The 26,375-nt window shown below is 39.8% G+C and overlaps 1 protein-coding gene across 1 annotated transcript; it reads left to right on the top strand.

Moving 5' to 3' along the window:
• The first annotated feature begins 14,339 nt into the window (after window positions 1-14,339).
• Window positions 14,340-25,174, top strand: LOC139937437 (uncharacterized). The gene is made up of 3 exons (XM_071932578.1): window positions 14,340-15,044; window positions 18,980-19,137; window positions 22,555-25,174. Exons 1-3 carry the CDS (start codon window positions 14,684-14,686, stop codon window positions 23,128-23,130), a joined length of 1,095 nt encoding a protein of 364 aa, XP_071788679.1. The 5' UTR covers window positions 14,340-14,683; the 3' UTR covers window positions 23,131-25,174.
• The last annotated feature ends 1,201 nt before the right edge of the window (window positions 25,175-26,375 follow it).

Below are 26,375 nucleotides of genomic sequence, written 5' to 3'. Positions count from 1 at the left end.
GCAGATAATTACCCACGTTCGTCCTGGAAAAAACCGCCACACACCGGGGTCGACCCAGGGAAGCTAAACGAACCAGCCCATTGGCACTCATACAAGTATACCCCTACCATTGTGACAGAAGCAGTCGAGTAGAAAAGAATTCGAAGGAATTCAGAGAGAAGAATGCAGTCAGAAAAGGCAAAGGATGAACAATGAAAAGGAGACAAAACCATGTTAAGTGCGTGCACGTCTTGACACACAAGCTGCTCCTCGGCATCCATCTTCGCAACTACCATTACAAAACGGCAATGATAACAAAACGTAAAGGATAGAAATAAAAAAATAAAAATAAAGACGGACAACTTTCCGTATCCTGCCACTACCCCTTTTTCTGTTCACTCACTTTTATAAAAAGGAATGATTAATTATTTAGGTTAATTAGATAGGCCTTATTTTATTTCATTAACTCCGAATACAAAAGTGGTGGCATGATACGGAAACTTTGCCCCAAATACATTAATTTTCATTCTATAACTTCATGCCATGGTAGATTATAATCCCTGGCGATCAATGTAGAAAACCTACGTTAGCAATAAAATAACACTAAAAGGTGGCTGTGAGGCCTTACCTGTTTTAATGAGAAAATGAAGACTGGCCATGGGTCATTCTACAATTTCCTTGTTGAAAAATGAATTATAGAAGCTGCCGGAAACCTGACGTGGAGGGCGCTCGATTACATTTCAATGAAACGCAATGACCTTTTGTTAAGTTCCCCAGTGGACGTTTCAGGAGGAAAACCTACTAATTACCAAGTAATGATGCGTTGAAATAGGGCGGGCATTGAACCTGCGACCTATGGATTAATGTATCGGTGTTCAAGGGAATTCTGCCAGGCCGAGATTTAGTTCAGATTCATGGCAAGTAAACGTGGGCTGCAGAAGGGTGGTTCAAGAGAGGGCGCTATCAGAAGTAGTATGTACACAGGTGGTCACAGTGGGTGCGTTCGATTAGCTTCCCCCTGTGTCGACCCTGCGGTGCTCACACGGGTGAGCCCCTGACAAGAGCTATCTATCGAACGATCACAAACCCTTGTGTGGTGACGTCATGCACCTGGGGCCAGCCCCCAATATTGACCCACTCCACAAGCAGGGTACTTGGGGCTGACCCGGGTGAGCCCCTGGAATGACGTCAAAGCTATCCGAACGTACCGGGGCAGACCGGGGTCGACCCAGGGAATCTAATCGAACGCACCCACTATGGGGTAAACATAATCTCCGGGGAACAATCCCCTACCATAGGAACTAAAACCACAACTTAACACGAAGAGCTTGTTTCTACCTCAATGGTGTAAGTCACAAAGTTGAATGTTTTGTTGCGGTTCAATCTAAAATTCACGAACGACGAGTTTACTTTTTAAAATAAGTAACGTTTGGGTACATTTTGAAGATACTACCCAACCCCATGGGCGAACTAATTGCTTGGATGAATAGTCTAGAAATGTTTGCCAATACCGACACATCATCCTAAAGTCATAAATCTAGATGTTTTTAAAGCCTGGGCTGCACACGTGACTTTGTTTTCTCCTGCAGAGGTCTCCCCGGGGATTGGTTCGCCGGGGATTGATTCGCCCGGGGATTGATGTCGCTAGATGATGTCGCTAGATGATGTGATTTAGGGTTTTGGAAAAGAAACTAATAATTATTTTGCAACTGCGTTGGTGCCGCATCATTCAGCTCGTCGAACGGGCAGCAGCCTGATAGATGAGGACCACAAAGGACCGGCAAGTATATGTGGCGCCCTCTTGTGGTTTAATCATGTATCCCTCGGGATCAAGTCCTTATGTCTATCAAGCCGTTGTGGCAGGGGATTCTGTACCCCAGAGATTCTGGCCACCCCCTCCCCCCCCCCCCCCCCCTCCATGACAAACTGCGTACAAACTTCCTCTGATAGCACCCCTTTTTCATCCTCCACCAGCCTATGCTAATTTCCGGGGTACAGACTTCACTTAGACACTGCATTCGAATTGCCGGTGTCGCATGCAATTATGTCCTCTATGCAATACTATCTGGAGGACATTAATGCATATGCAATAATGTCCGCCGGACGGTTGTGCATATGCAATCGTGTCCGCCCGGACACATTTGCATATGCAGTTGTGTCCGCCCCCGTGCAAAACCGTCCTTGCAGTAAATTAAACGCCCTTGGTCGACGGAACACGTTCGCCATGTTTTACAAGCTAAGTGCATGTCATGAATGACATGGGAAATGTTCAGCAGTTGGGTATTCGCTGCAATCATAAAATACGTGAATATTCATGCTGCATATACATAGGTTCAAGTGCATGCACGCTCGCTTATACGCGCACATACATGTACAGTCATGTACATGTCTGCCAGAGCGGACAGTATTGCATCGCGGACACAATTGCAACTGACATCGGTATCCCAGGAAAATATTTCCGCCGTATTCATGGGAAATTAGCCTGAACGTCTGACGTCATTCTTCGAGGCTCGTATCCTTGCGGATGAAGACAGAATCCGGTTTGGCAGGAGATACTGCCCCCTGAGATTCTTCTGACAGCGCCCTCTGTTGATTCTCCTGCAGCCCAAGAAGCAGAATCTCCGAAGGAAAGATTTTCATGAGACACCCTGTGTGGCGGGAGATTATGTTCACCATAAAGCAGCAGACCCCTCCATATTCACTGATCTCTATTCTACCGACAGCCAGTATAATAGAGATCAATGCCCATAGTGTGATCTGTCCAATATTCGGGTAGCGCCCTCTTTTTGTTCAACTTCCTCCAAACATTTCCCATAGAATTAATTGTGTTTGTTTAACCCATGCACCGATGTGTCAGCACTGTGTACTCAGTACATTCCCCGAGTCATGTGAAAACATATCAAAGGCATGTTACTCGGGTGGGATTCGAACCCACGACCCTTGCAATTCTAGAGCAGTGTCTTACCAACTAGACTACCGAGATTGCCCTGTAGTTAGAGGCAGTTCGAATCCTATGTTTTTGCAGCGGGTACCGCAACGTCTCTTTCCCATAACGTTAAGGGCAGCACCAGCTACGACAACTGTTACGACTGTTGCTAAGGACGTCCTATACCTCTACGCATGATGATGATGATGCGATCTAGTCGTAGTCGCACATCCGTATCAATCAATTTGGACACGGCCTATGTCTAAATAATAATGCAGTGAACACATTTTGATGGGAAAATCAAATTACATAGATAAGTTGTCATAAGGTTATAATCCCAATCCTAACCCCACCCACAAAATTGACTTTCCCTTCCACGGTTAGAGGCGAAAATACAAATTTGACTTGGTGTATATACCAGAGCCCAGAGCTGCGTGAAACTGCTACACAGCGCCATCTGTTGGTAGAGTCTGAATAGCTTTTATAAGCCTGGATATCTGGAGTGCGTTTTGGCGACCCCAGCCAGAAGCATTGGTTGAGCGTTTGCGCGTGTTCGGTTGAGCGCGGTGACGATGCTGTTCAAACCAACCGGTAACCGACTAGTTGAGTTGGTTGGGCTTTGGTTGGGGCCGTCAAAATGCACTCCAGACATCACTTTTCGAGGCTCGTGAATTACAACGCCAGAGATCTGCCTGTCAATCCCTGTCCATAATCACCTTTGACCTCGCAATCAATCCACATGGAGATTTACTGTGATATATACAGTATGCACACTGCATGCAGACGACGGACAGTGCAGCTGACTAACTTCACATCGGACCAATCAAACACAGATGTGGAAAGCTTACGTCACTGCTCGTCTATCCAATGGAATCATTGTTTCCTATGAAATCGCTGCGTCTGTAAAACCCAATAACTTGGGGGGGGGACCAGACCCAACATTTGTTATGCCCCGGGCCCGATTTCACAGCTCTGCTTACCGCCGAATTCTGCGCTTTTACGATCACGATTCCCCGCTTACGTGCGAGCGCCGAATTTCTGCGCTAGCCTTGTAAGTGTAGAATGTCTAGTAATGTGGAGTACGTACGCGCAGAAGCCAAAATTCCCCGCTAACCCGTGAAATACGCTTGTCATAAGCACAAAATTCCCTGCTTCCGTAAGCGCCGATTTTGTGCATACGGTAAGCAGAACCGTGAAATTTGGCCCATATGAGTTGTTAGGGGCGTGGGGTTGCAACGAGTCGTCTTGTGGATGGTTTCATTGCCCCTAATTGAATGGCTCAAAGAATCGGTGCCTGTGGAAGCAGAGAACTCTGCTCACGGGCTAGCCGGGACTATTAGCTGCACGTTATACCGAACAAAAACGTTAAAGGAACACGTTGCCTTGGATCGGTCGAGTTGGTCTTTGAAAAGCGTTCTGTAACCGTTTGTTGTAAAATGTATATGGTTAGAAAGATATTGTAAAAGTAGAATACAATGATCTACACAAATATGCCTCGAAACTGCGTGGTTTTCTTTTAACCCTGTCGACTAACACGGTCGGCCATTTATGGGAGTCAAAATTTTGACTCCCATAAATGGCCGACCGTGATAGTTAAACTATGACGACGTAAAAGGAAAACCGTGCAATTTCGAGTGATACTTGTGTGGATCATTATATTCTACTTTTAAAACATCTTTCTAACCATATGCATTTCATAACAACCGGTTTCAAACGCTTTTAATAGACCAACTCGTCCAATCCGTGAACGTCGCCACTTTGGGCTTATTTCATGCCCACGTATGACGTCTGCACGTACGTACCTGACGTAAAAATGGTAACTTCAAGTTTGCTTAAAATTTGAGATTTTTACAACAAATTTTTCTGACGTTCACGTTCATGTTTTTTTCTCGCGTAACGTGCAGCTTAATCTTTCTAATTTTGGCTTGTGCGCGTGCTTATAATACTTCTTTGCTCTACAAAACTAGCGCAGAAAACTTGCCACTTGCAGGGAGAATGGATACCAGTAATGTGCATCCGACATGGTGCCTCTCATCAAAAGAGAAAAAAAAGGGTTTTATGTTTCTTCTCATCTATACACCGTTGCTATGCTGAGATATAGAACAAAGAGCAATTCCTACAGCTTTATTCCACGTACTGTATCTCTTTGGAACTCCTTGCCTGGTGCATGTTTCCCTACATCCTAAAATCTAGACTGTTTTAAGAGGAATACCAATCCATACAGTTTTTTTTCCCAAGGACGAACGTGTGCAGATAATTGCCCACGTTCGTCCTGGGAAAAAAACCTGCCACGCACCGGGGTCGACCCGGGGAAGCTAATCGAACGCACCCACAGTTAGCTCACATGAGTTATTTCATGTTACTGCTTTCTTCGTGTAGCGTCTTACCGTAGAGTGGCATTTTGCCTTGTTTTGGTCCAACTTGCTTAACAAATATTTTAAAATAAAAGAATAAGATATCACGTTTTCGAAATAATATCTTTTAGAAATGTTGCATCATGGGGATGATATTTCGTGTCAGTTTGGTGTTTCATGTTAATGTTAATTTTAATATAGTATTTTGTACTAGAGAATATTATTATTGTCATCTCTATTATATTGTTTTATATTATGCTTTTTGTATTTTTTTTTTATATACATGTATGCTATTAGTTGACGGGGTCTGGGAGGGCACGTGGCTTTTTGATGATTTTTTTTTGTTTGAACTTTTGCCTTAGACGGCACCTGCCAACAAATAATTATGTCCGAAGGTTTAAATAAAATGATAAGTTACACCTTATATTTATTTAGTTTCTGTTCATTTGGAGGTATTTTTTAGTCATCCACTCATTCCAACCTGAAATAAGAAACACCCCAACACCGGATACAACTATTCCAAACAACCGTCTACTTGGAGTCGAAGTCATTGGTAAAAGCAACCCTGCGATTGTGAACAAGGCACGGTGTAGAAATAACTCTTCATTCCCCCAAGTTACCAATCGTGCGTGACAGCACAAATCTCTATAATTTATTAATAATACATCTTTATTTTTCAGCGCATTATTAATTATCATACCGGAAGTGGAAATTACTGAGAGCTGAAAGTCATTGAAGATTAATTGTAATTGTAGTTGCCACCCTGTCCCCTCTCGTCCGTCTGTCCTTTCAGAAGAAAAATCCAGACTTTTAATAATTCACTTTTAATTCCGATTTCGGGCACCAGTCCCACCCTTCAATACTTGCATAATTTAACAAATCACCACCGAACACCCTACGGACCAACAAAACAATTTTCCAGACATGACATTGATAAAGGGGTAACCACTAAGCATTTACAGCGTCACTGCTCTCCATTTGCGTTAACCTAATCTGTTATAGAATGTTGTTAGCTTAAGTTGGCATTCCCCTAAGGTGTCGATTCCCACCAGCCATTACCTGTTTCCAATTTGTGGCGAAGTTCCACTTGAAAGCCAAAAACGCGCGAAATAAGGCACCGGCAATCCGTTACGCACAACGAAACCTGTGAAACCGGAATTGGCAGTTGGAGCCCTGACGGGCATCCACAAAATAAAACATGATCGTGAATTAAAGTGGGACATTTGGAATTGAGATGTCGTCTTTAGAGAGTTTTGATAGATCGGAGCTGGAGGGGGTGGTACGTGGTCATTGATGCAAAGAGTTTCAATTAAATAACTCAGAGTTTAGAGTGTCGCCCTTTCAGGGAAATACGAGCCGGTGATATGTTAGCATTGATTTATCAGTATTTGATTTGTTACAGAAAGACGAAGGAGGGCATGCGAGTCGACAGTGAAGGAAAAGTGCGGATCTTTGACTCTTGAGACGTCGGCTTTGGCTTCGTCTTTGGCTAACCGGTCCCTGTCATTTGTGAAGCCTGATATTAATGGTTCGATATGGCTGATGAGAGTAAGTCAAAGCCATTCATCCGAGTCTTATAATAGATTAAGTGTATTGGATTTATGGTCTGAGCCCATGTTCATAAAGCTGTTTAGCAGAAGAAGAAAAAACTGAGTGGGGCACCAGTCAGAACAATGTAAGCTTGATGCTACTTTGGGCTGGTAGCCCGTTTCTGTTAAGTAATGCTTGTCTTTGCTTAGCAAGTTTTTGTGCTTACAGGCTTTGTGAAATTGGGCCCATCACAGATGGCTGGTTAATAAGTCAGTTCAAACTAGGTATCGAATCCAAGCACCGGTAGAAAGGTCATTATTGTCGTTTAGTTACTGAATCACTTGTGCCATAATTATAGACCGTTTAAACAAATGATTATTTCAGAGACATTGGTAGCCTTGCTCAAGGCAGTCAAATTATTCACTCCGAAAAAAGACCGCCGTTGTATAAAAACCCACCCGTATTCACTGTGCGTAACATCGCACGACACGATGCCCCCGTACACTATTCGCATGTGGAGGCCGTCAGGCCGTCAGTCCGAACGGCCTCCGCATGCGGTTAGTGGTACGAGTGCGGATGGCTTGTGTGCACAGTAGTCGTACGATGTGACAGGTATACGGGTGGGTCATGCAGTGTGATCGCACGCACCACGCACAGGGTATACGGGTGGGTTTACAGCGGCGTCTTTTCGGAGCGAATAATGCGACTGCCTTGAGCAAGGCTAAGACATTGGCTGTTTTTGGCGTGTATATCCTCTTGTGGGAGCTTCTCGAGTTCCCTCGACGGGAATGATCATCTAAACAAACAAACAAACAAACAAACAAACAAACAACCCAAAAAACAAACAAACAAACAACCATTTCACTACCCACCATCGACATTGGAACATTTTGGTGGCCCACCTTTGCACATTATTTGACACACACTTGAAGTTGATTACCACTGGTGTTAAACCCCACTTACACAGCAGTATAGAGTTAACACCCCCTTATATCCCACATTAGACTTGTTATATCCTTCATTCGTTTTACGAATGAAACGGAAACTAGCTTCACGAGAGGGACCTAACACACCGGGCTTAAAGCGAAGATGATCAGCTGTGGATATACCGAGGGGTGTACGGAGAGCATCTCCACGGAGCCACGATGTCATCATGCACGCTCAGGCTGTCCTTCTCCCCCGGTCCCCAGCGTGATCCTTCCGGCTTGCATCCCCCTCATCCCACGGTAATGTCAAATCCCTCCGCTAATGTCCTCATGGCCAGGTTGGCAAAGGAACAAGGAGCGGAAGTGTAGCCCGGGAGACGGTCTGAGATGTATTCCCTCTCCCTCTGATGCTTCTGCTTTTTCTTCCCCCCCCCCCTTGCGTCTTGAGCATCTTATTGTTGGCATGTCTTGAGGACCATTAGGAATATCATGACCGAGGTCCCTGGCGACCGATGCCGTGTTTTCACAGCAGTGCCGCTTGTTGGTTTCAGAGTATCTTTCTCGTAGCTGTTTTATGAAATATTTCCACTGAGAATATCAAAAATACGGAGTGATAACGCAATTCGCAAGGGTGGGATCTTCAAAATGCTAGATTATTTCACTTCGAACATTGTTTAATGTTTAGTTATTTACCTATAAGAAACGAACTCTTCATCTGTGAAAAGAAAATAATCTACATGGAAATTAGCATTTTAATGTTGTAATTACTGTGTTGTGTACTATCTTATGTCGATTTTTGTTCTCTCTAAAAATTCCATTAATGTTGCGATTCATCTTACTATTGAATTGAGTAAAAAGGAACAAAACATAAGAACAATAGAAGTCACATAAATGAAAGTTGATGTTCCCGAGTTTTATAATGGCCCCACGTTTTGACTTTAATAGCAGAGTCTTTCTCGAAGGCTATTAAAATACAACATTGTATAAACATGTATTATACTGATGCAACATAAGCGGTGAAGTGGAAAGAAAGCACACAGAAAAACAAATGGGAAAACATTGAAGAAAGAGACAAAGATTATGTTATTAAAACGATTAACCTTTAGAATAAAGATAAAACATCGCCTCTCTTAAATTGCTGACATAACAAACAAACAAAATCAGTTTTGTTCTTCTTCGTGAGTTTTTCTCGCCATGCATCAGCCGTTGGCATGCCATAAATGTCCATCCCTCTATATATGTATCTATTCTGTCTCTCAAGCATCTCTTTTTCCCCATCTCTTTTTCCCCATCTTCCTCGTCTACATCTCAGTAATCCACCAAGCAAGCCGAAAGACACATCTCAGGCCGTCAGTCAAGGTTACCATCTCCCTTGATACACCCTCTACCAAGCCATGGCAGAGTGGTACAACTTCCGTGCTTTCATTTCCCCCATCATACAAACCCTCCAGACTTCCTCATCTTTGACTCATTCTCTCCTCATTTTCCCCCTCTCTCTCTCTCTCCCGCTCTCTCGCAGCACGGCTTCAAAAACCACCGGGCACCGAAGAATGAGAGCGCGGGGCGCAACTCCCCTGGGCTACCTCGGTGAAATTCACCGATGTGAAGGCCCGTATTAATTAAGCCAAATGAAGCATCATTACATGCGAGTTACAAGGGAATTACTCTCTCGTTATATCTATATGATGACGGTGTATTATTGTAACAAACCATGGAAGGAACGCTTCCCCGTGGGAGTTGTCGAGACCTTTCTCGTAGGATTGTCATCTTCATGCTACAAATACTGACCTGAAATGAATTAATGACACAATGGTGTTAAAAGAAACTACATCCCAGCATCATTGTAGTTTGCTTTGACGTATTCAAAGGGGGTACATAGGAAAGTGTAGTGCTGACTATTCAACTTTCCTTTTTTTGCAATATGGTATTGCTTGGACTTCATAACGGTCTGTTAGCTTACACAAAATGTTGTTAATTTGTTAAGTTAATTTTCATCGCTACTGAAAATTATTTGATTACGTTTCTTTATTCAATACGTAATAAATGTCCATTTTTATTAGGTGTATTTTCAATTATCAGATAGATGACAAATTTGGGGTTTCTTGGATGGAGAATTCAACAAGACGAGGAAGAACCATTATTTTTACGAGAAGGTGTCACTCTTACGTTCAAGTCTTCTCCCTTTAGATCCCTTTCCCCCTGTGATATTTTTAAGTATTCCCATCTGATAATCAGTTTGTTGTGGATAAAATATGGTTTTCTTTCATTAATTTGTTTGTGAAGCCAATGATTCTTAGAAAATCGAACTTAAAGTAACACGTTGACTTGGATTGGTCGAGTTGGTCTTTGAGAAAAAGCATTTGTAACCGTTTGCTATAAAATGCATATGGTTAGAAAGATGTTGTATAAGTAGAATACAATGATCCGCATAAATTTGCCTCGAAATGGCACGGTTTTCCTTTTACCTTGCGAACTAACACGGTTGGCCATTTATGGGAGTCAAATTTTTGACTCCCATAAATGGCCGACCATGTTTGTCGACGAGGTATTTAAAAAGGAAAACCACGCAATTTCGAGGCATATTAGTGTGGATCATTATATTCTACTTTGAAAACCTCTTTCTACTCATATGCATTTTAAAACAAACGGTTACAAACGCTTTGTATATAGACCAACTTGTCCGATCCAAGGCAAAGTGTTTCTTTTATCACTTTACGAACCAAATGCAACAGAGAAGAAGACAAAGAGGGAAGTTTAAATTTTAGATGTAGGGCGGTAAACCCCAGAGAGCTATTCCAGTGAAAACCCACACACTCAGAGGGAATAAAAACGAAGTGCCCCCCCCCCCCCACACCCATCCCCCATTTAGCGGGATCGAACTAGAGTCCTACAAACTACAAATTGGAGGCGATGAAAGGTCCGACATGGGGCAGAGGGTGCTCCCCCGCCCCCTCCCCCACCTCAATAACAAAAAAACTATAACAAACCTATAACAAAAATGTCCCATAAAAGAACAACCCCCCCCCCCCCTTCCTCAAATCTTCAAAGGAATTCCTGACATTCCCCTATAACACAATGGGGGAGGGGTTGCCCATGCACAAATCGAACACCAATGGCCAAACTGACAACACCCGGTGAGCAAAAATACCTCCACATTAAAAAGTAAAATCATCTGACATCGTCGTCTCGTCTATGACAACTGGACATTACAGTGGACTAACGTCATTTTAAAATACATGTTTAGGGCGTACAAGAGCCCATAAGAATCTACGGGCGATGGGCATTTTCTTTCATGTCCAGGCCATACAACATAGTAACCAGACTGATCACAAATTAATACTGCAGTCCAATAGCGACTGGTGGTTGAAATCTTATAACGTCGCAGTAAAGATTGGGAGCAGATCTTTAGTCTTCTTTGTGGATACGTCTGGATCCAAAACGTACACTACGAGGTTAGTACACAACATTAGTTAGATCATTCTTCCTCCGTGGTGAGAGTACACATTAATAATTAATATTCACAAATTTGAATTCAGTATGCGAGGATTTTAATAGTGGAAACTTTACAAAGCTATAGTTGCTTGAATTGGTGTAGTGTTTGTTTTTGTTGTTTGGTGTTAAAGGCAGTGGACACTATTGGTAATTGTCAAACACTAGCCTTCACAGTTGGTGTATCTCAACATATGCATAAAATAACAAACCTGTGAACATTTGAGCTCAATCGGTCTTCGTTATAAGTTGCGAGATAATAATGAAAGCAAACACACCCTTGTCACACGAAGTTGTGTGCTTTCAGATGCTTGATTCGAGACCTCAAATTCTAAACTTGAGGTCTCGAAATCAAATTCTTTGAAAATTACTTCTTTCTCGAAAACTACTTTACTTCAGAGGGAGCCGTTCCCACAATGTTTTATACCATCAACCTCTCCCCATTACTCCTAACCAAGAAAGGTTTTATGCTAATAATTATTTTGAGTAATTACCAATAGTGTCCACTGCCTTTAAAGGAACATTTACAGAATTTGTTTTACCAACAAAACAGTTGCTGGCAGTGTGAGAATTTTGTGTGATGATCCACCATATACATAAACTGACAAACCTGTAGAAGTTTGAGATCGATCGGCCATCTGGGTCACGAGAAAATAGTGAAAAATTGTTGCACATTTTGCATGACATTGATGCAAACAAAAAATGAATAAAACGCTCTCCAAACGCAAAGTTATACTATTTAATTCTCATCAAATAATATTGCATTTCGGGCAGAAACATTTCAAGGGATGTTTTCTATCATCATTAGACCGTGTACAGTTTGAGGTAAATCTGTGATCTTCCCTATTTTGTTTTCTTACAAATTATGTACTTTCCTTTTAAGGTGTTGGTCACCCGAATCCTTTAGTCGAATATGCAGTTGAAGGATTTAATCCATATGTATGGGTCTACAATAAAGTGGAGTTGATGACGCAGTGTTCTCATAAAACATTTTATTAGTGGTCCGCTGGCCATCTAAAACATCCAAGGACCAGTCAAAATGCACTGGTTCGGTTTGTAAGTTCAGTGTTAAAAAGCATCCCTATTTAATAATCTGAGGTAGTTTGCTGTTCAATTTTATTTCTCTGTGTAACTTCCTTTCTGGCTTAAAGGTTTCATTTGGGGTTTTCAATTTACAGAAAGAAGTGGACTATAAATTATATAAAAACACCGGGACTAGTGAAAGGGAAAGTTTTTCGGAGCCAATACTCACCATAAGAGATGTACACATGGACCGTAGCACCCGCAAATTTACTATTTATTTTTAGTTTCTTCTTATATTTTCTCCACACCATGCAAAGCTTCAAACAACACTTTCTGAGGTGTATCGTTTGCAGTTCAATTTTAACTCTCTTTGTATCTTCCTTTCTGGCTTAAAGGTTTCATTTGGGCTTTTCAATTTACAGGAGTCCTCCGAAAAGTTAGTGTTTCATTATTCGTCGTCAACAATTAATTACCATTTCCTCTGACCATGACGCACTGCAAATCTTGCTCGCAAATTAAAACAAGTGCTTTCTTAAAAGATCACTTGAAAAATCTGTGAATGAAAATTTCCTCATCCTTTTACTAAGAGGAGTAATCAAAACATATTCAATCAAATCGCCCGACAGATACAATGTTTCAACTTTTATAAGAGAAAGGAGAAGATTTCATGTGCCCAGTCATAGCGCAGATAACAATCCAATGAATAGTGGTGTTCATTTCGAGAGAACAATTGCGGTAAATTCTATAAATGTTTAGCATTTTTAAACCCCCACGGACAGGAGCTCTTCGAAGCTTGCAGGGCAATCACTCTCCGACTTTAATGGGAAATCTCATGCTGAATTTAACTCTCAAAAATTTGATGAAGCTCGAAAACTGACTTTTGCTTTTCTTCCTCAACAACAGCAGTGCATTCTAATCTCCAATCATTACTCAATTAGGTTTGTTCTGAGGAACTTCGGCGAAAGCGCAATGACCCCCTCCTTTTTAAAATGTAAAGAAATCCATCCACAACAAGATGTAATTAAAAGACATGCATCCCCTTACTTTATATAAAGGAACCCAAAGCATCCACTGTACGTTCTATTCTTAAGACGTCCCGCGGTGTCTCTTTGATCTGTTTAGGAGGGGAGAGGTATGGCTTCACTGGTTCCCGAACAAAAACTCTCTATTAACGTATTTAAAAGAGTTCGGCTGGCACTCTGGGAAACCCCCATCCCTTGTGATTCTTGAAAACCCCTGTGTGCGTGGTTTGAGCCCGAAAACGCTTCAGTCTCGTGGCTTTGTCATGTTGATACCCTTGATGTTGCTCATGATAATACTAATTACTCATGTCTGCGAACTCCCAAGAAAGCAATCTCCCAAGAGTTTTGCCAGTGAGGCGGGCCTCTCAGAAAGAGCAAGCAACAAAGACAACACGACGGAGCTAATTTGCCCATCGTAGATAAGAAGAGAGAGAGGGAAGAAGATGAGCTAAGTATAGTTGGAAATGACGGCGTGGAGTCATTGAAGTAGAAATTGTTGTAGAATACAACGACGTAACCCCTCATGCATTCACTGCACACAACACCCATCTCCCTGTTATAATATAAAAACCATAGACCCATAATGATACACTTATGATGGAGTCATTTCTTTTCACAAATGCAACGGTGGTAACTTCTCTGCCTCTCTCTGGATTCAAGTATCTCGACATTCAGGAAATGTAACCACTCTAGCTACGGAAGGATAAAATCTGTTCAGCTTCGGCGAAGGGCTTTTTACACAGAAACTCCCCGTTAGTGGCATTTATGGAATTCCATACAGTCGAGGATGAAAGGCATTACCCCGTTGTTAGTGCCTTTTGAATTTTCTCCTAATAAGTCACGGTTCAGGCTCCTCAGAGAGCATGACTTAAAACACCCCCTTCGACTTGAATGGACTCATCCCAACTCCGTCTCCACTCAGTGGCTACTCCGTGGAAGTTGTTCTTTGGTAGTATCAATTACAAAACACTAAAGGGGCGGAACAAAGGCAGCAAAAAAAGCCTCTAACATTAATGAGCATTGACTTTAATTGGTTTAATCAGATAGTTAAGCAATACTATTAGAATCACATTGCTTTGAAGAGGGATCGCCTGCCGCCTGTGGGACTCCATTCTTGAGTTGATGCTGGTAGCACAAGCAGGTATCCGACTTAACTTGTGAGCCCCCAATCTCACGTCTGCCCTGTCCGTGATTTGCCACATCAGAATTCCACTAGAGAGCTACTATACAACTTGAAGTATAGGTTCAACCATTTCTCTATGGTTCAACTCATCGTAATATTATAAAGATCAAACTCGTCCTTCAAACTGTTTAAAATCATCATTACAGAGGGGAATTTATAGCGAGGCATTTTAACCGCAACCACGGGTAGAATAATTTAGTCGTGGAGGACTCAACACGGACAACGCAACCCCCGCTGTTCACTTTTCTTTTATGACTAGTAACGATATGCCAGCCACCGAAAATACCACCATGGAACCGAGTCAGGCCATCGCTATCTCTACCAGCCCGGATCCATTTAACTCCCCGAACATCCCGTTGGAAACACGCCTTTACCCGAGTTCCCAGAGACGGGTACGAGAGAGCTGTGAGTCGGTTGATGTTAGAACATCCCCAGGTAACGAGATGGGGTTCCACTACCATGAATTCAGCGGGGCGAGCAGCGATTCTGACGGGGAGGATCGGCACGGAGTCAGGGAGAGATGCGGCGGGGTTCAGCGCGACTCTAGCCCCATGCCGTCGGATAAATGTGATGATCTTCTCCCATCAGGGGTACACGGGGACTACGGAAAAGGTATGTCCATACTTTTCTTTAATTTTTAAACAATGAGGAATTAAAGTAAGAGTTCAGGGCTGATCATTGAGATAATAATTGTCTATATTGTATACCTTCTTGGCCGTGTACTACTTCCAGAATTCCCTTTTTCAACACAATCTGATTGACCTGTTTGAAGCAAACAGAAATATTTAAGCCGAATGAAAACACAACTCAGGGTTTCGTGGATCCAATTGCAAGTTTGACTTAAGAGAGTTCCAAGTGTACAGACAATTATTGTTTTAAGATGAGTAAATGTTTTTCCTTATGAGTTATTTGCTATTTTGAATGATTTCTCGAACTTAAAGGGGCATACATTTTACAATTAATCCATCGTTAGTTCTCTTCGAGACGTAAACACGTGTTTTATTACAAAACACCTCAACCAATAAATGGTGAATAGGTGAGGGTAAAGATATTCAGTTGATCTGAGAGGGAATTTCCACATTTTATTCTCGTTTTTTTTACCATGTTTATTTATAAGTGTTTATCTTCTTGAATGTTTTTTTGAATGTATTTTTATTCAAAGGTCACCACAGTGGAAATAAAGCTTTTTAGCTTGTTGTGTTATCCTCGACCATTCCTCAGATTTATTGTTTGTTATGATTCTTGACTGTATTTAAATTGTTTTTGTCCACTTGCTGTATTTTAAAGAATTCTGTGGAGATTGACTAATAAAAACAAACACACAAACAAGGGGGAAATAGATTGATTGGGAATACTATTTCACATCAAAAAAACAATTGTTTATATTTTAAATCAGGATTCTGAAACAATTAGAGCAAATATGTGAACTATGCAAATATCAAGGCAAAAATTTGAACTTCCTTCCTTTCTCGAATGAACATTCACTCAGGTTAGGAGTAAGACAAACTAAATATCATTATATTCAAAACATACAAAATAATATCCACTTAAAAAAAAACATCTCAACAAAAATAAACAAATAAATACATTTGGAGGAGTCATGTACCTTCTATCACTTTCAATCTTTTGAAAAAATTTCCAGTGCGACCCCACCTCTTCGTCAGCCGGCAAATTAAAGGATTGATAAGAGAGGATATTATTCAGTATCTTTTGAGCTATAGATCAAAAATGGAGAGGAAATAATGTTTGATCGTGAATACTACCTCACGATTTGTTTTTATTTTAAATTAAACATCTGAAACAATCAAAGTAAATTACGCAAATGTCAAGGCAATAATTTGAACTTCTCACCTGTCATTTTATCGGGTAATTAAGACCGAAAGACTAATTAAGTAGAATTAGATTCCAAAATTACAAATATTAATATTCATTTTGCATGTTGTAATTTCCCATCGGCCAGTAAGTGGCAAAGCAAATTCACAAGCTATTGGTTTTCACTGACAAAATATGATTTATAAATCATTACATACAGCTACTCAGTTTATTAATAAATTATTTTACTCTTAAGTCTCCGTGCAGAAATACTGCCTCGTTTAATTTTTGATAACTTTCAAAGAATGAATAATTAAATTGAACAGATAATTATACTAAATATTTGAAGGCAAGGATATTACTACTCATAGATGTATTTCAATTTATACTTGCTGTTTGCAATGTTCAGTTATTGGTTGATGGAAACAATAGACAGGATTTGTCATGGAATTTGTTGTTATCCGATGAATGTTCATTCTAGAAAGACTGGAACATGAAAAGTATACATAAATCAATTACAGTACAGAGAGAACATGGATTTTATGTTGTAAAAACTCTTGTTATTTATTGTTCTTTAGATTCGGCTCAAAAATATGTAAACGCAACTTCAAGAAAAGCTTGTTTTCTTTAGTTTTCTTCAGAAGCTAAAAAATCTTGTTATTTATTGTTCTTTAGATTCGGCTCAAAAATCTGTAAACACAACTTCAAGAAAAGCTTGTTTTCTTTAGTTTTCTTCAGATGCTAAATAATTTATCAACATATTTTTCAATCAAACCCCTTTTCAGATTTGTGTTCACCTTTAAAATGTTTAGGGACTTTCAGCAAAAGTCATCAAATTTTCAATCAATTCAGATTTACGGAGAATTATGCAAACATAAAACACTAAAATAACGGTCAATGATTAAGAATGAGTTTGAAGAATATCGTGCTGTTTATAAAGCTATTTGTTATGCAATTATGTCCCTGTTGACTTTTAAGTTATATTATATATTCTCTTATTTTACCGATTGTCAGCACAAAATTCGCACCGAATATTCTTTATCGTTCAAAATCTAAGGTTTGTTAGTTTGGCTAAAAAAATGTCACAAAATGCATGCATTTAAAAGAAGATCGAGAAGTCAAACCGCACAGTGAATACCTGTCTGTAGCATAAACGATGGTTAGCTTGAACTGGAAACTTATTTTTGTGCTTAACCTGTAACTCCTTGCAGACCGACTTGCTTCTGCCTTTTCCTGCGCACAAGGAGTGTATTTCACTACAAACATTTCCCACTATACATGGGCACTTATATTATGAAGGACTTTGGAAATATTTTGAATTGGGCTTCGTAATGAAATTGATTTACATAAAAATCACAATTAAAGACATAATTTCATCTTAGGTAGTTATTTTAATTGCTCTTCATCGAAGTTTGAATGACCAACAATTTCATTTCTTGACATTTTAAATCTGCACTTCAAACCGAAGTTTATCCAACAAGGATCCCAATCAATAAAATAAAATGAAATGGAACATATCAGAAATGTTGATCATACAGTTATAAGATTGTCTGTATTTCGTAATGAGCCAGTGCTTGATATCAAACAAAAATGAACAAGAGTCGTCTAGAGTGTGGCCTTCCGCTTCTGTTAATAGCCAAATGAATAAGGCTTATTTATAATTGATTTGATATGATATTACCCTCTCCCTCCACACGCCTCGGCGAGCCATGAACAAGCAATTTTGACAAATCGCGAGTGGGGGAATTAACTTGTCACAAGGTCCCGTGGGGGTTTCGAGGGTACTGTCAGCACAAACAACCGTGCGGCCGGACCGCCTCTCGTAGTGACACATGACATCATATCGCTCTAATAAGATAGCCCTATCTTCTAAGATGTAATTAACAATTTAGGAAAGTCTCTTTGTAGCCCCACAACGAGGGATGTCAAGGGGGTGAGCTTTTAAGGAGTTGGCTAATTCGCATTCACGCTGCCACATCTTGGGTCATTATAAAAATGTTATTTCGACAGCAGTGTTTCTAATAAATATTTAATATTTTCAAGAATGTTCACGATAATATGATAATTTGTTTGTGAATCGAGAGACAATGTTTTCCCTCCAGCCAATGCGCTTCGCCTTTTCTTTGTGGTTTTTGCATTCCAGTTTCCTCGAATTGAGAACTAATTTGTGGAAAGGTGGCGCATTCTGATTTTAATGTACACATCAATCAATTTCTGTTTTACCATCTGTGACTAGATCAGTGCCTGTATAATATATCATGTTGTATGTTGTCAAAAAATGTCTACCCCCTGTGTTTTTTTCTAACATCATACCCTGTGTGATTTAGGTAGAGCTTTTGATAATTTGTTGTCAAAGACATAGAACAGTTTAAAGTGGTTTCCAGCCCGAAAGGGTTAAGTGAGGCCTGAATAAAAATAATAAAAATTCATATATTTCAAGAACTTGGTGGTATCAAACTGTTAGTTGTTTACTTGCCTCGAACCTCTGTTTTCATTTCAGATTTTAAACTGAACACATCTTTATCCTCTCATAATCATCATGTCATTGGATGTATGTATATAGGCATCGTTTTGTGCTATCAACGAACGACTGCCACACTAGGTCTAAGCATGGAGGTCTAGGTATAAAGTTTGACTTTGGTTAATATTCTTCCAAATCACAAGGTTTCAAATTCACAAAATTTGTTTTTGCCTCTCTGCCACTGAGATTTATTATTTTGTCCTCCCCGATCCAGGAGACCCCAACGCTGACCAAGTTCGCCGGTACCGCACTGCCTTTACTCGAGAGCAAATCAGCAAACTGGAGAAGGAGTTCTCACGAGAAAATTACGTTTCAAGACCACGCCGCTGTGAACTGGCAACTTCTCTAAATCTTCCAGAAACTACCATCAAGGTAAAACAAGCCCTCGCAATTTAAGGACGATTCTCAATAGTATTGCCACAAATGTATATTTCTTGTGTACTAATGGAAGCAGTATAATGGTCAATGAAGTTACATCGATCACACCTCAAAATCATAATTTTTTTATTGACACATTTTTCAAAATGTAAAGCAAACAGTAAATGACCTGATGTTTCGAGTTTTTCTCTCGCCATTTATACCATATGATAGGTCTTTTTTGGTTGGTTATAAATTTGCAACAGCTATTGGTATTTTCACATTTTTTAAATTAGTCTAAAAAGATAGGAATTAGGAATAAATAGGAGCAACTTACACAAGCAGATTGCAGAGCTTTGAGTGGTAGCCCACAGTGCAAGTTGAGAAGTGAGGTTTAATTGTACATTTGGGGTAGTGTTAAGGGTGAGACTTGTCAAACCACACGCAGCATCAATTCATCGTCATTTAAAAACTTACTTAAACAAGATTCTTAAGACCAGGTAAAGCCTACTTCATTGATTAGTTCAAGATTGTGGTATGTTTTGTCTTATAACAGAGACAGCTATCGCCTTCTTAATGTCAAGTTCAGACTGCATTATATACAATTTTTTACAAAACAAAAAGCAACGTTCAGATTTGACAAAGTGAGAAAATATGGCAGCATTCAGCTGTGGTGTTACGAAGAGTAACTTCGTCCGGTATTTGGACAAAATATAATTATCTGTTGCAAACTGAAACTGAAACGCAGACAAAATCGTTGGTGGCCAGACGTTTGAGTCCTTCGTCCGATATTTTGTTCTTGAGGTTGAGTTCATACTTAAAACAACGATGTCAATAAAGCTTATCCCAAAGGACCATCATTGCAATAAATTGAAGGTAACTCAGTCGAAGCGTTTCTGAGATAATTATGCAAGTTTCTTAACATAACATTTGACTAATTAATACAGCAGGCGTTTAAGAATTAATCGTTTAATTGCAGCTAAACACCCAATTCAAAACTACACTGATTAGTTCAGCGTTAATTGAGAGGGTCATCTGACCCCCCCCCCCCCCACCCCCCTACCACACACACACACACACGCACCCCCTTCTGTCTTTCCCCGCCTCCTTACCACTCATCATTGCATCATAATCATACCAGTAGAGCGCAAAATTATAAAAAGAGTCCGAAAGAACCACGTCATATCCTTCTAAATTTGCAAATATTATTTATTCAGACTGTCTCGAGTATTTATCCATATTTTGTTTACTCAAAACGTACGGTAATGTAGCCTTTCATGTCTTAATAAAAGCCTCAACGAATCATCATATATTTCGATAATTTGCCTCGTCATCAGCTCCCAATGCATTCTATTTCATCAGAGCAAGAAAGCTTTAGTTGTTTACATAATTCAGAAGGCACTTACGACTATTAGCGCAAGAAAGATACTCTTTTAAGGGGATTTTCTTGAGTTAAACACGAAAGAGTTAGAAGTAAAGCAGCGGAGTTCAGACACAAAAGTCGCGGTACTATTCCGGGCGGTATCAATGGATGGGAAATAAGTCGACGTTGAAAGATCGTCCTTCTAAACACCCATTAAGATTTTTGTAATTGTGCGAGCAGACGAAGTATGACAGTCATTGATGATAAAGTAGAAATCATCAACTATTCATGATCAAAGGCAGCTTGTGAGTAACGCGGCTTTCTTTCTTCTTGTCTTGTTTGTTTTGGCTTATTCGCGGTTGTTATTTTTTTAAGTATTTCTTAAAGACATTCTATGTTAGATGATAATCTGAGATGGCGAATATTAAGTGATGCTCCAACCTTATTTGGGATAAGATGAACATTAAGTCTAAACATCTTGAAATATGATTCCATCTAAACTACTATACTTTCCGCGAGTCCGCGCTTTTTGTCTCTATAAAGTTTAATACTTGTAACTTGTAAGTGTGATAAATGTCTTGACATTTTAAGTGCATTAAAAAGGTTCGATGAAAAAAAGCAGCTTGGTTTAATCTTTTTAAACTAAGACGATTGAAATGACTCCAATCTTACACAACGATTCAATTATGTATAATCTTAAAGCCATTATACACTTTCGGTAAACAGTATTGTCCAAGTCCCACACTTCGTGTATCACAACTTACATATAAAATAACAATCCTGTGGAAATTTAGGCTCAATCGGACATCGGAGTCGGGAGAAAATAATGGGAAAACCCACTTCTGTTTTCGCGCGTTTCGCCGTGTCATGACATGTGTTTATAACACATCCGTAATTCTCGCTAACGAGAATTTATATTGTTTTACCGTTTTCTCAAAAAGTAAAGCATTTCATGGACTAATATTTCAAGAGAAGTCTTTCACCATTACCTTCTGTAAACCCTGTAAATTATTTGTAAATCTGTGAACTTGTTTTTGTTTTCCTGTACCGAAAGGATCCAATGGCTTTAAAGGAGCCTTGTCAAACAGTAATTACAAAATACTCGGTTAAACTTGATATTACGTCGGGTTGCTCCAGAATAGTTGATAGCTGTGAAGGCAATGGACACTACCGGTATGGTAATTACTCAAAATAGTTGTTAGCAAAAACTTACTATGCAACGAGCAATGACACGCTGTTGATAGTATAAAACATTGTGAGAAACGACTCCCTCTGAAGTAACGTATAGTTTTTGAGAAAGAGGTAATTTCTCACACACACAAAATTAATATTAAAATACCTCAGCTGAAGTCTTATGCACACAAAGTAATGCGAAACAAGAGTGTTTTTCTTTCATTGTTCTTCAATGACCAATTGAGCCAAAATTTACACAGCTTTTTTATTTTATGTATATTTTGGGATACACCAAGTTGAGAAAACTGGTATTTTTTGACAATTACCAAAGGTGTCCAGTGTCTTTAAGGGGCAAATCTACCCTTCAGCATGTGCGCGTCCTTTGGATGTCCGAGACTTCCGCGCTGACCGTTCTCTTGGACGAAGGCCTTCGGCAAGGCAGACAGCCCTTTCAACTGGCAAGAACACAGTTTCATTAAAGCGAAAGTCAGACTCGCACCAGTTTCTTATTTTAAGCTCACTGAAGGATCCCCATAGGAAGTTATTTGGATCGTAATGAGGACAGTTATTGTAGGGCTTACTTCTATTTGTGCAATTAATAACTGTCTCAAATTAACAAAATCTTCAAATGTTGACTGGGGGTGTGATTAAGTTTACAGTTTTGTCATTAAGATTCTGATCTTGGAAATCAATTCTTGCTGGGTAAGCTTTTGAGCTATACATGCCCTCTGTCTTGTGGCATTTCACCCAAAATTCAAACCCGATAATATTTTTCATTTCCGGTAAACAATATAGCTGTAGCAGGAAACAAGAAAGAAGAGCATGTTCATGTTTTTCTGTCTTTGATGTTTGTCTTTGCGTTTATTTCATACGATTTTCTTTTTCTTCGCTTGTAGGTTTGGTTTCAGAACAGACGAATGAAAGATAAACGTCAACGAATGTCAATGGCAGCATGTTCCTGGCCGCACCATGCCGCTATGGACCCCAACCTCTACTCCCTCATGCTGACCGGACGTCTACCGTACCCTTGCCCCTCTACAGCGTTCAGTTACTACCAGCCGGGCCATCCTCCTCTCTCCCCAACAGTCGGTGCGTCACACGATGCGTATAACAGCTACGCCGTACATCTTCGCAGTCGCTCGGCGGACCTCCTGCGTTCAATGTGTCACCCATACGCCCGCCTCGGTTCCCCGGCTGGGGCTCCTAGCTTCTCCGCATCGGACCTCCTGGCAGCTCGAGCCAGTGCCGCGGCCAGCTCGTCCTTCATAGCACCCACTTCTGTCCCGTCCCAAGCCACCCTCCCCTGTGCTTGTCATCATCACTACCGGCATGGTCATCCCGCTGGTCACTCTTTGTCCGGAGTACACGCTTCGTCTGCGATGCCCCTCTCGGCTGTAGGGTTGGGCCACAGAGACGGGGATGCACCAGTACCTGGGATCTGTGCTCTAGCACCGTCAGTCCACCACTCTTAAAGCTAGTCCCAAAGTATACTCACCCTTGTAAAGTTGACGTTGTTCGAAGACTTAAAGAAACTGTTGTAATGATTGAAGATTGGATCAACTGTACTCTGACATTGGATAAACTTGTGATAAATTGCCACTCATGTTAAAACATAATGACTGTAAAGAAAAGACGTTCACCTATATGTTTCAATATTTAAGATAATATTGAGAATTCCAAGCCACAACGAAAGATTCAAATCCATAAATAAAAGTTGGCGCAAACTTTTCACGTTTTAACTTCAATTTAATTTTAGCACGAACTTTCCCAGATACTTTGCTATACGTTTAGTACTGTCATGTTTACACCTGCTGGTAGCTCTTAATGATGATGGGTCAAATTTCTGCCAATTTGACCCCCAAAAATAGATTTTAATTTTAATAAATTAAAAAAAAAAATGTAATAAATTCGGAACATTTGTCAGCTTTCGTGTAGTATAATCTTTGAACACAAATAAAAACAATCTACCAATGTTAAAGTCAGTGGACACTATTGGTTATTACTCAAAGTATTACCATGAAACATTTCTTGGTTATATACGAGTAATGGGGAGAGGTTGGTAGTAAAAAAATTGTGAGAAACAGCTCCCTCTGAAGTGAAGTAGTTTTCGAGAAAGAAGTAATTTTCAACGAATTTGTTTTCGAGACCTCAGATTTAGAATTTGAGGTCTCGAAATCAAGCATCTTAAAGCACACAACTACGTGTAACCATGGTGCGACAAGGGTGTTTTTTTTAATTAATAGATCGCAACTTCGACGACCGATTGAGCTCAAACTTTCACAGGTTTTATGCATATGTTGAGATACACCAACTGTGAAGACTAGTCTTTGACAATTACCAATAGTGACCTGTGTCTTTAACTGACTTAAAAACAAAGAATGAAACGTTTAAGATCCTGACATTATCTCGTGTCCGTCAGCGTACAAGCGAAGATTTCTGTTATGTATTTTGTTCGTTTATAGTAGATTTATTTTCTTTTATAGTCACAGTCATCTGTGAAAATTCGTTTGAAAATTCCTTCGACAAAAATCAGTCCTCCGTGCAACATATTATGAGGTTAAGTATGTTCTCCCAAGAGATGTCGCGTTAAAAAAAACATCCTCTCAAACTAATTTTCAAATTATTTCTTGAGCTCGGGAAATCACTCCAGTTTGTGTACAGAGCAAGGAATTCCATGCTACCGCGGTATATCGTTTGAACGAGACAATGCCTTTCTTAATCCAATAACTTTTCGATTTTGTTGATTGTTATATCAACGCCCTAATCGTTCGCGTTGGAAAAAAAAAATCAATTTGATGAGCAGAAAGAGCCGGCAAATGTTGACAGCAAAACTAGAACTCATCTTGTGGTTCACTGAAAGCTAGAACAGATTTGCACAGTGGAGATACCAAGATAAAGTTACAAACGCTACACAAATCCCATTGGCGGAGGTGTGGGGGGGGGGGGCGTACGTTCATGTCGTATGAATTGGTTCGTGTGCTATAAAGCTCTTCTAAGAAGTTTCCCTTGAAACTTATCGTGGGTCACGAAGAAATTGTCAAGGTTTTGAATCCCCGTTTTAGTTTTTTGACTTAAATATCCAGTTATTTGATAGTATACATAAAATTGTATTCTTGAAAGCTTTTCGATCTTATATTTATATGTCAAACTTAAGCGGGAAACTGCTTTTCAAAAACCGAAAATCAAAACTGGATTTAAAGCTATTTTCACTAAATGGACTCAAGAGTGATTATGGGAAATTCTTCTTTAAAATTCCACGATAATAAGCTGATACATATTATTTGAATAATTTTGAAGAAAAAAAACTAGCAAGTAGTTGTTTTGTGTGTGTGTGCGTGAGTTAACACATATTTATTTCCATTTTGCCCATGTCATTTGGTTTAAATCCACATTGGAGCACCATCGTCTTATGTATTAAAGGAACACGTTGCCTTGGATCGGTCGAGTTGGTCTTTGGAAAGCGTTTGTTATAATATGCATATGGGTAGAAAGATGCTGTAAAAGTAGAATACAATGATCCACACAAACATGCCTCGAAATTGCACGGTTTTCCTTTTACCTCGTCGACTAACACGGTCGGCCATTTATGGGAGTCAAATTTGTGACTCCCATAAATGGCCGACCGTGTTAGTCGACGAGGTAAAAGGAAAACCACGCAATTTCGAGGCAAACTTGTGTGGATCATTGCATTCTACTTTTAAATTATCTTTCTAACCATATGCATTTTATAACAAACGGTTACAAACGCTTTTTTATAGACCAACTCGTCCGATCCAAGGCAATGTGTTCCTTTAAGAGAATAAAATTAGTTTGTGAAAGAATGTTCTTATAAGAACTTCAAGAAACTTTGGGAGTTTCTACAGCCGATAAAATCATCACACAGTCTAAAGTTTCTCTCAAGAAGTGAGAATTTATTTAGGAAATGACAAGGACGAGTAACAATTCTAATGACAAATTTAAATAATTATATTGAAGAGAGTGTACATATTGATTTATTGTCCAGTATATTAGCTTGTTTTTCCTTTTTAGATCCCACTTTTCTTTTCTTTTGTTTAATCTGACTTGGGATCTAACTACGCAGCCGTTAATATACAGATGTAAATACTTATGTCTATTTATTTTATTTTCTATGTTGTTATCATTTGGAAGAATGTAAAATAGTTAAGAGTACATGAAACTGAAATAAAATAATTGTAAAAACGACAAGAAAAGTTTAAATGCCTGCAACAACACAAATTATTTCCGTGTTCAACGTCAGATTTCTTCAATAAAGTGCATAAGCGTTGTTTGTTTATTTGTCTTTATCACAACGCTTGAAGCTCTTCTGGCTTATTTAATAATAATAATAATAATAATAATAATAATAATAATAATAATAATAATAATAATAATAATAATAATAATAACCGTATTTATAACACGCCTTTTGCCAAAGGATACAAAGCGCCAGGTATTATAACTGCAAGGAGTGGGGCAAATTTTGAGATATAAGACCTAATCTGTAAGCACCATGTAATGGTTTACAAGGTGCTGTGGCGCAATATGCTGCCAATCCAGCCAGGAACACCGGGGCGAACCCCTTCTCTTTTCGATAAGTGCACTGGGTTATTTAACATGCGTTTACACAACACATGGCACCAACGGCTTTACGTCCCATCCGAAGGACGAAGCAATGGCTATGTGTCTTGCTTAAGGACACAAGTGTCACGGCTGGGGA

Source organism: Asterias amurensis, chromosome 5, assembly GCF_032118995.1.
Source record: "Asterias amurensis chromosome 5, ASM3211899v1".
Classification (NCBI taxonomy): Eukaryota; Metazoa; Echinodermata; class Asteroidea; order Forcipulatida; family Asteriidae; genus Asterias; species Asterias amurensis.
Note: the sequence above shows the minus strand (reverse complement) of the source record. Positions and strands in the feature narration are given on the sequence as shown.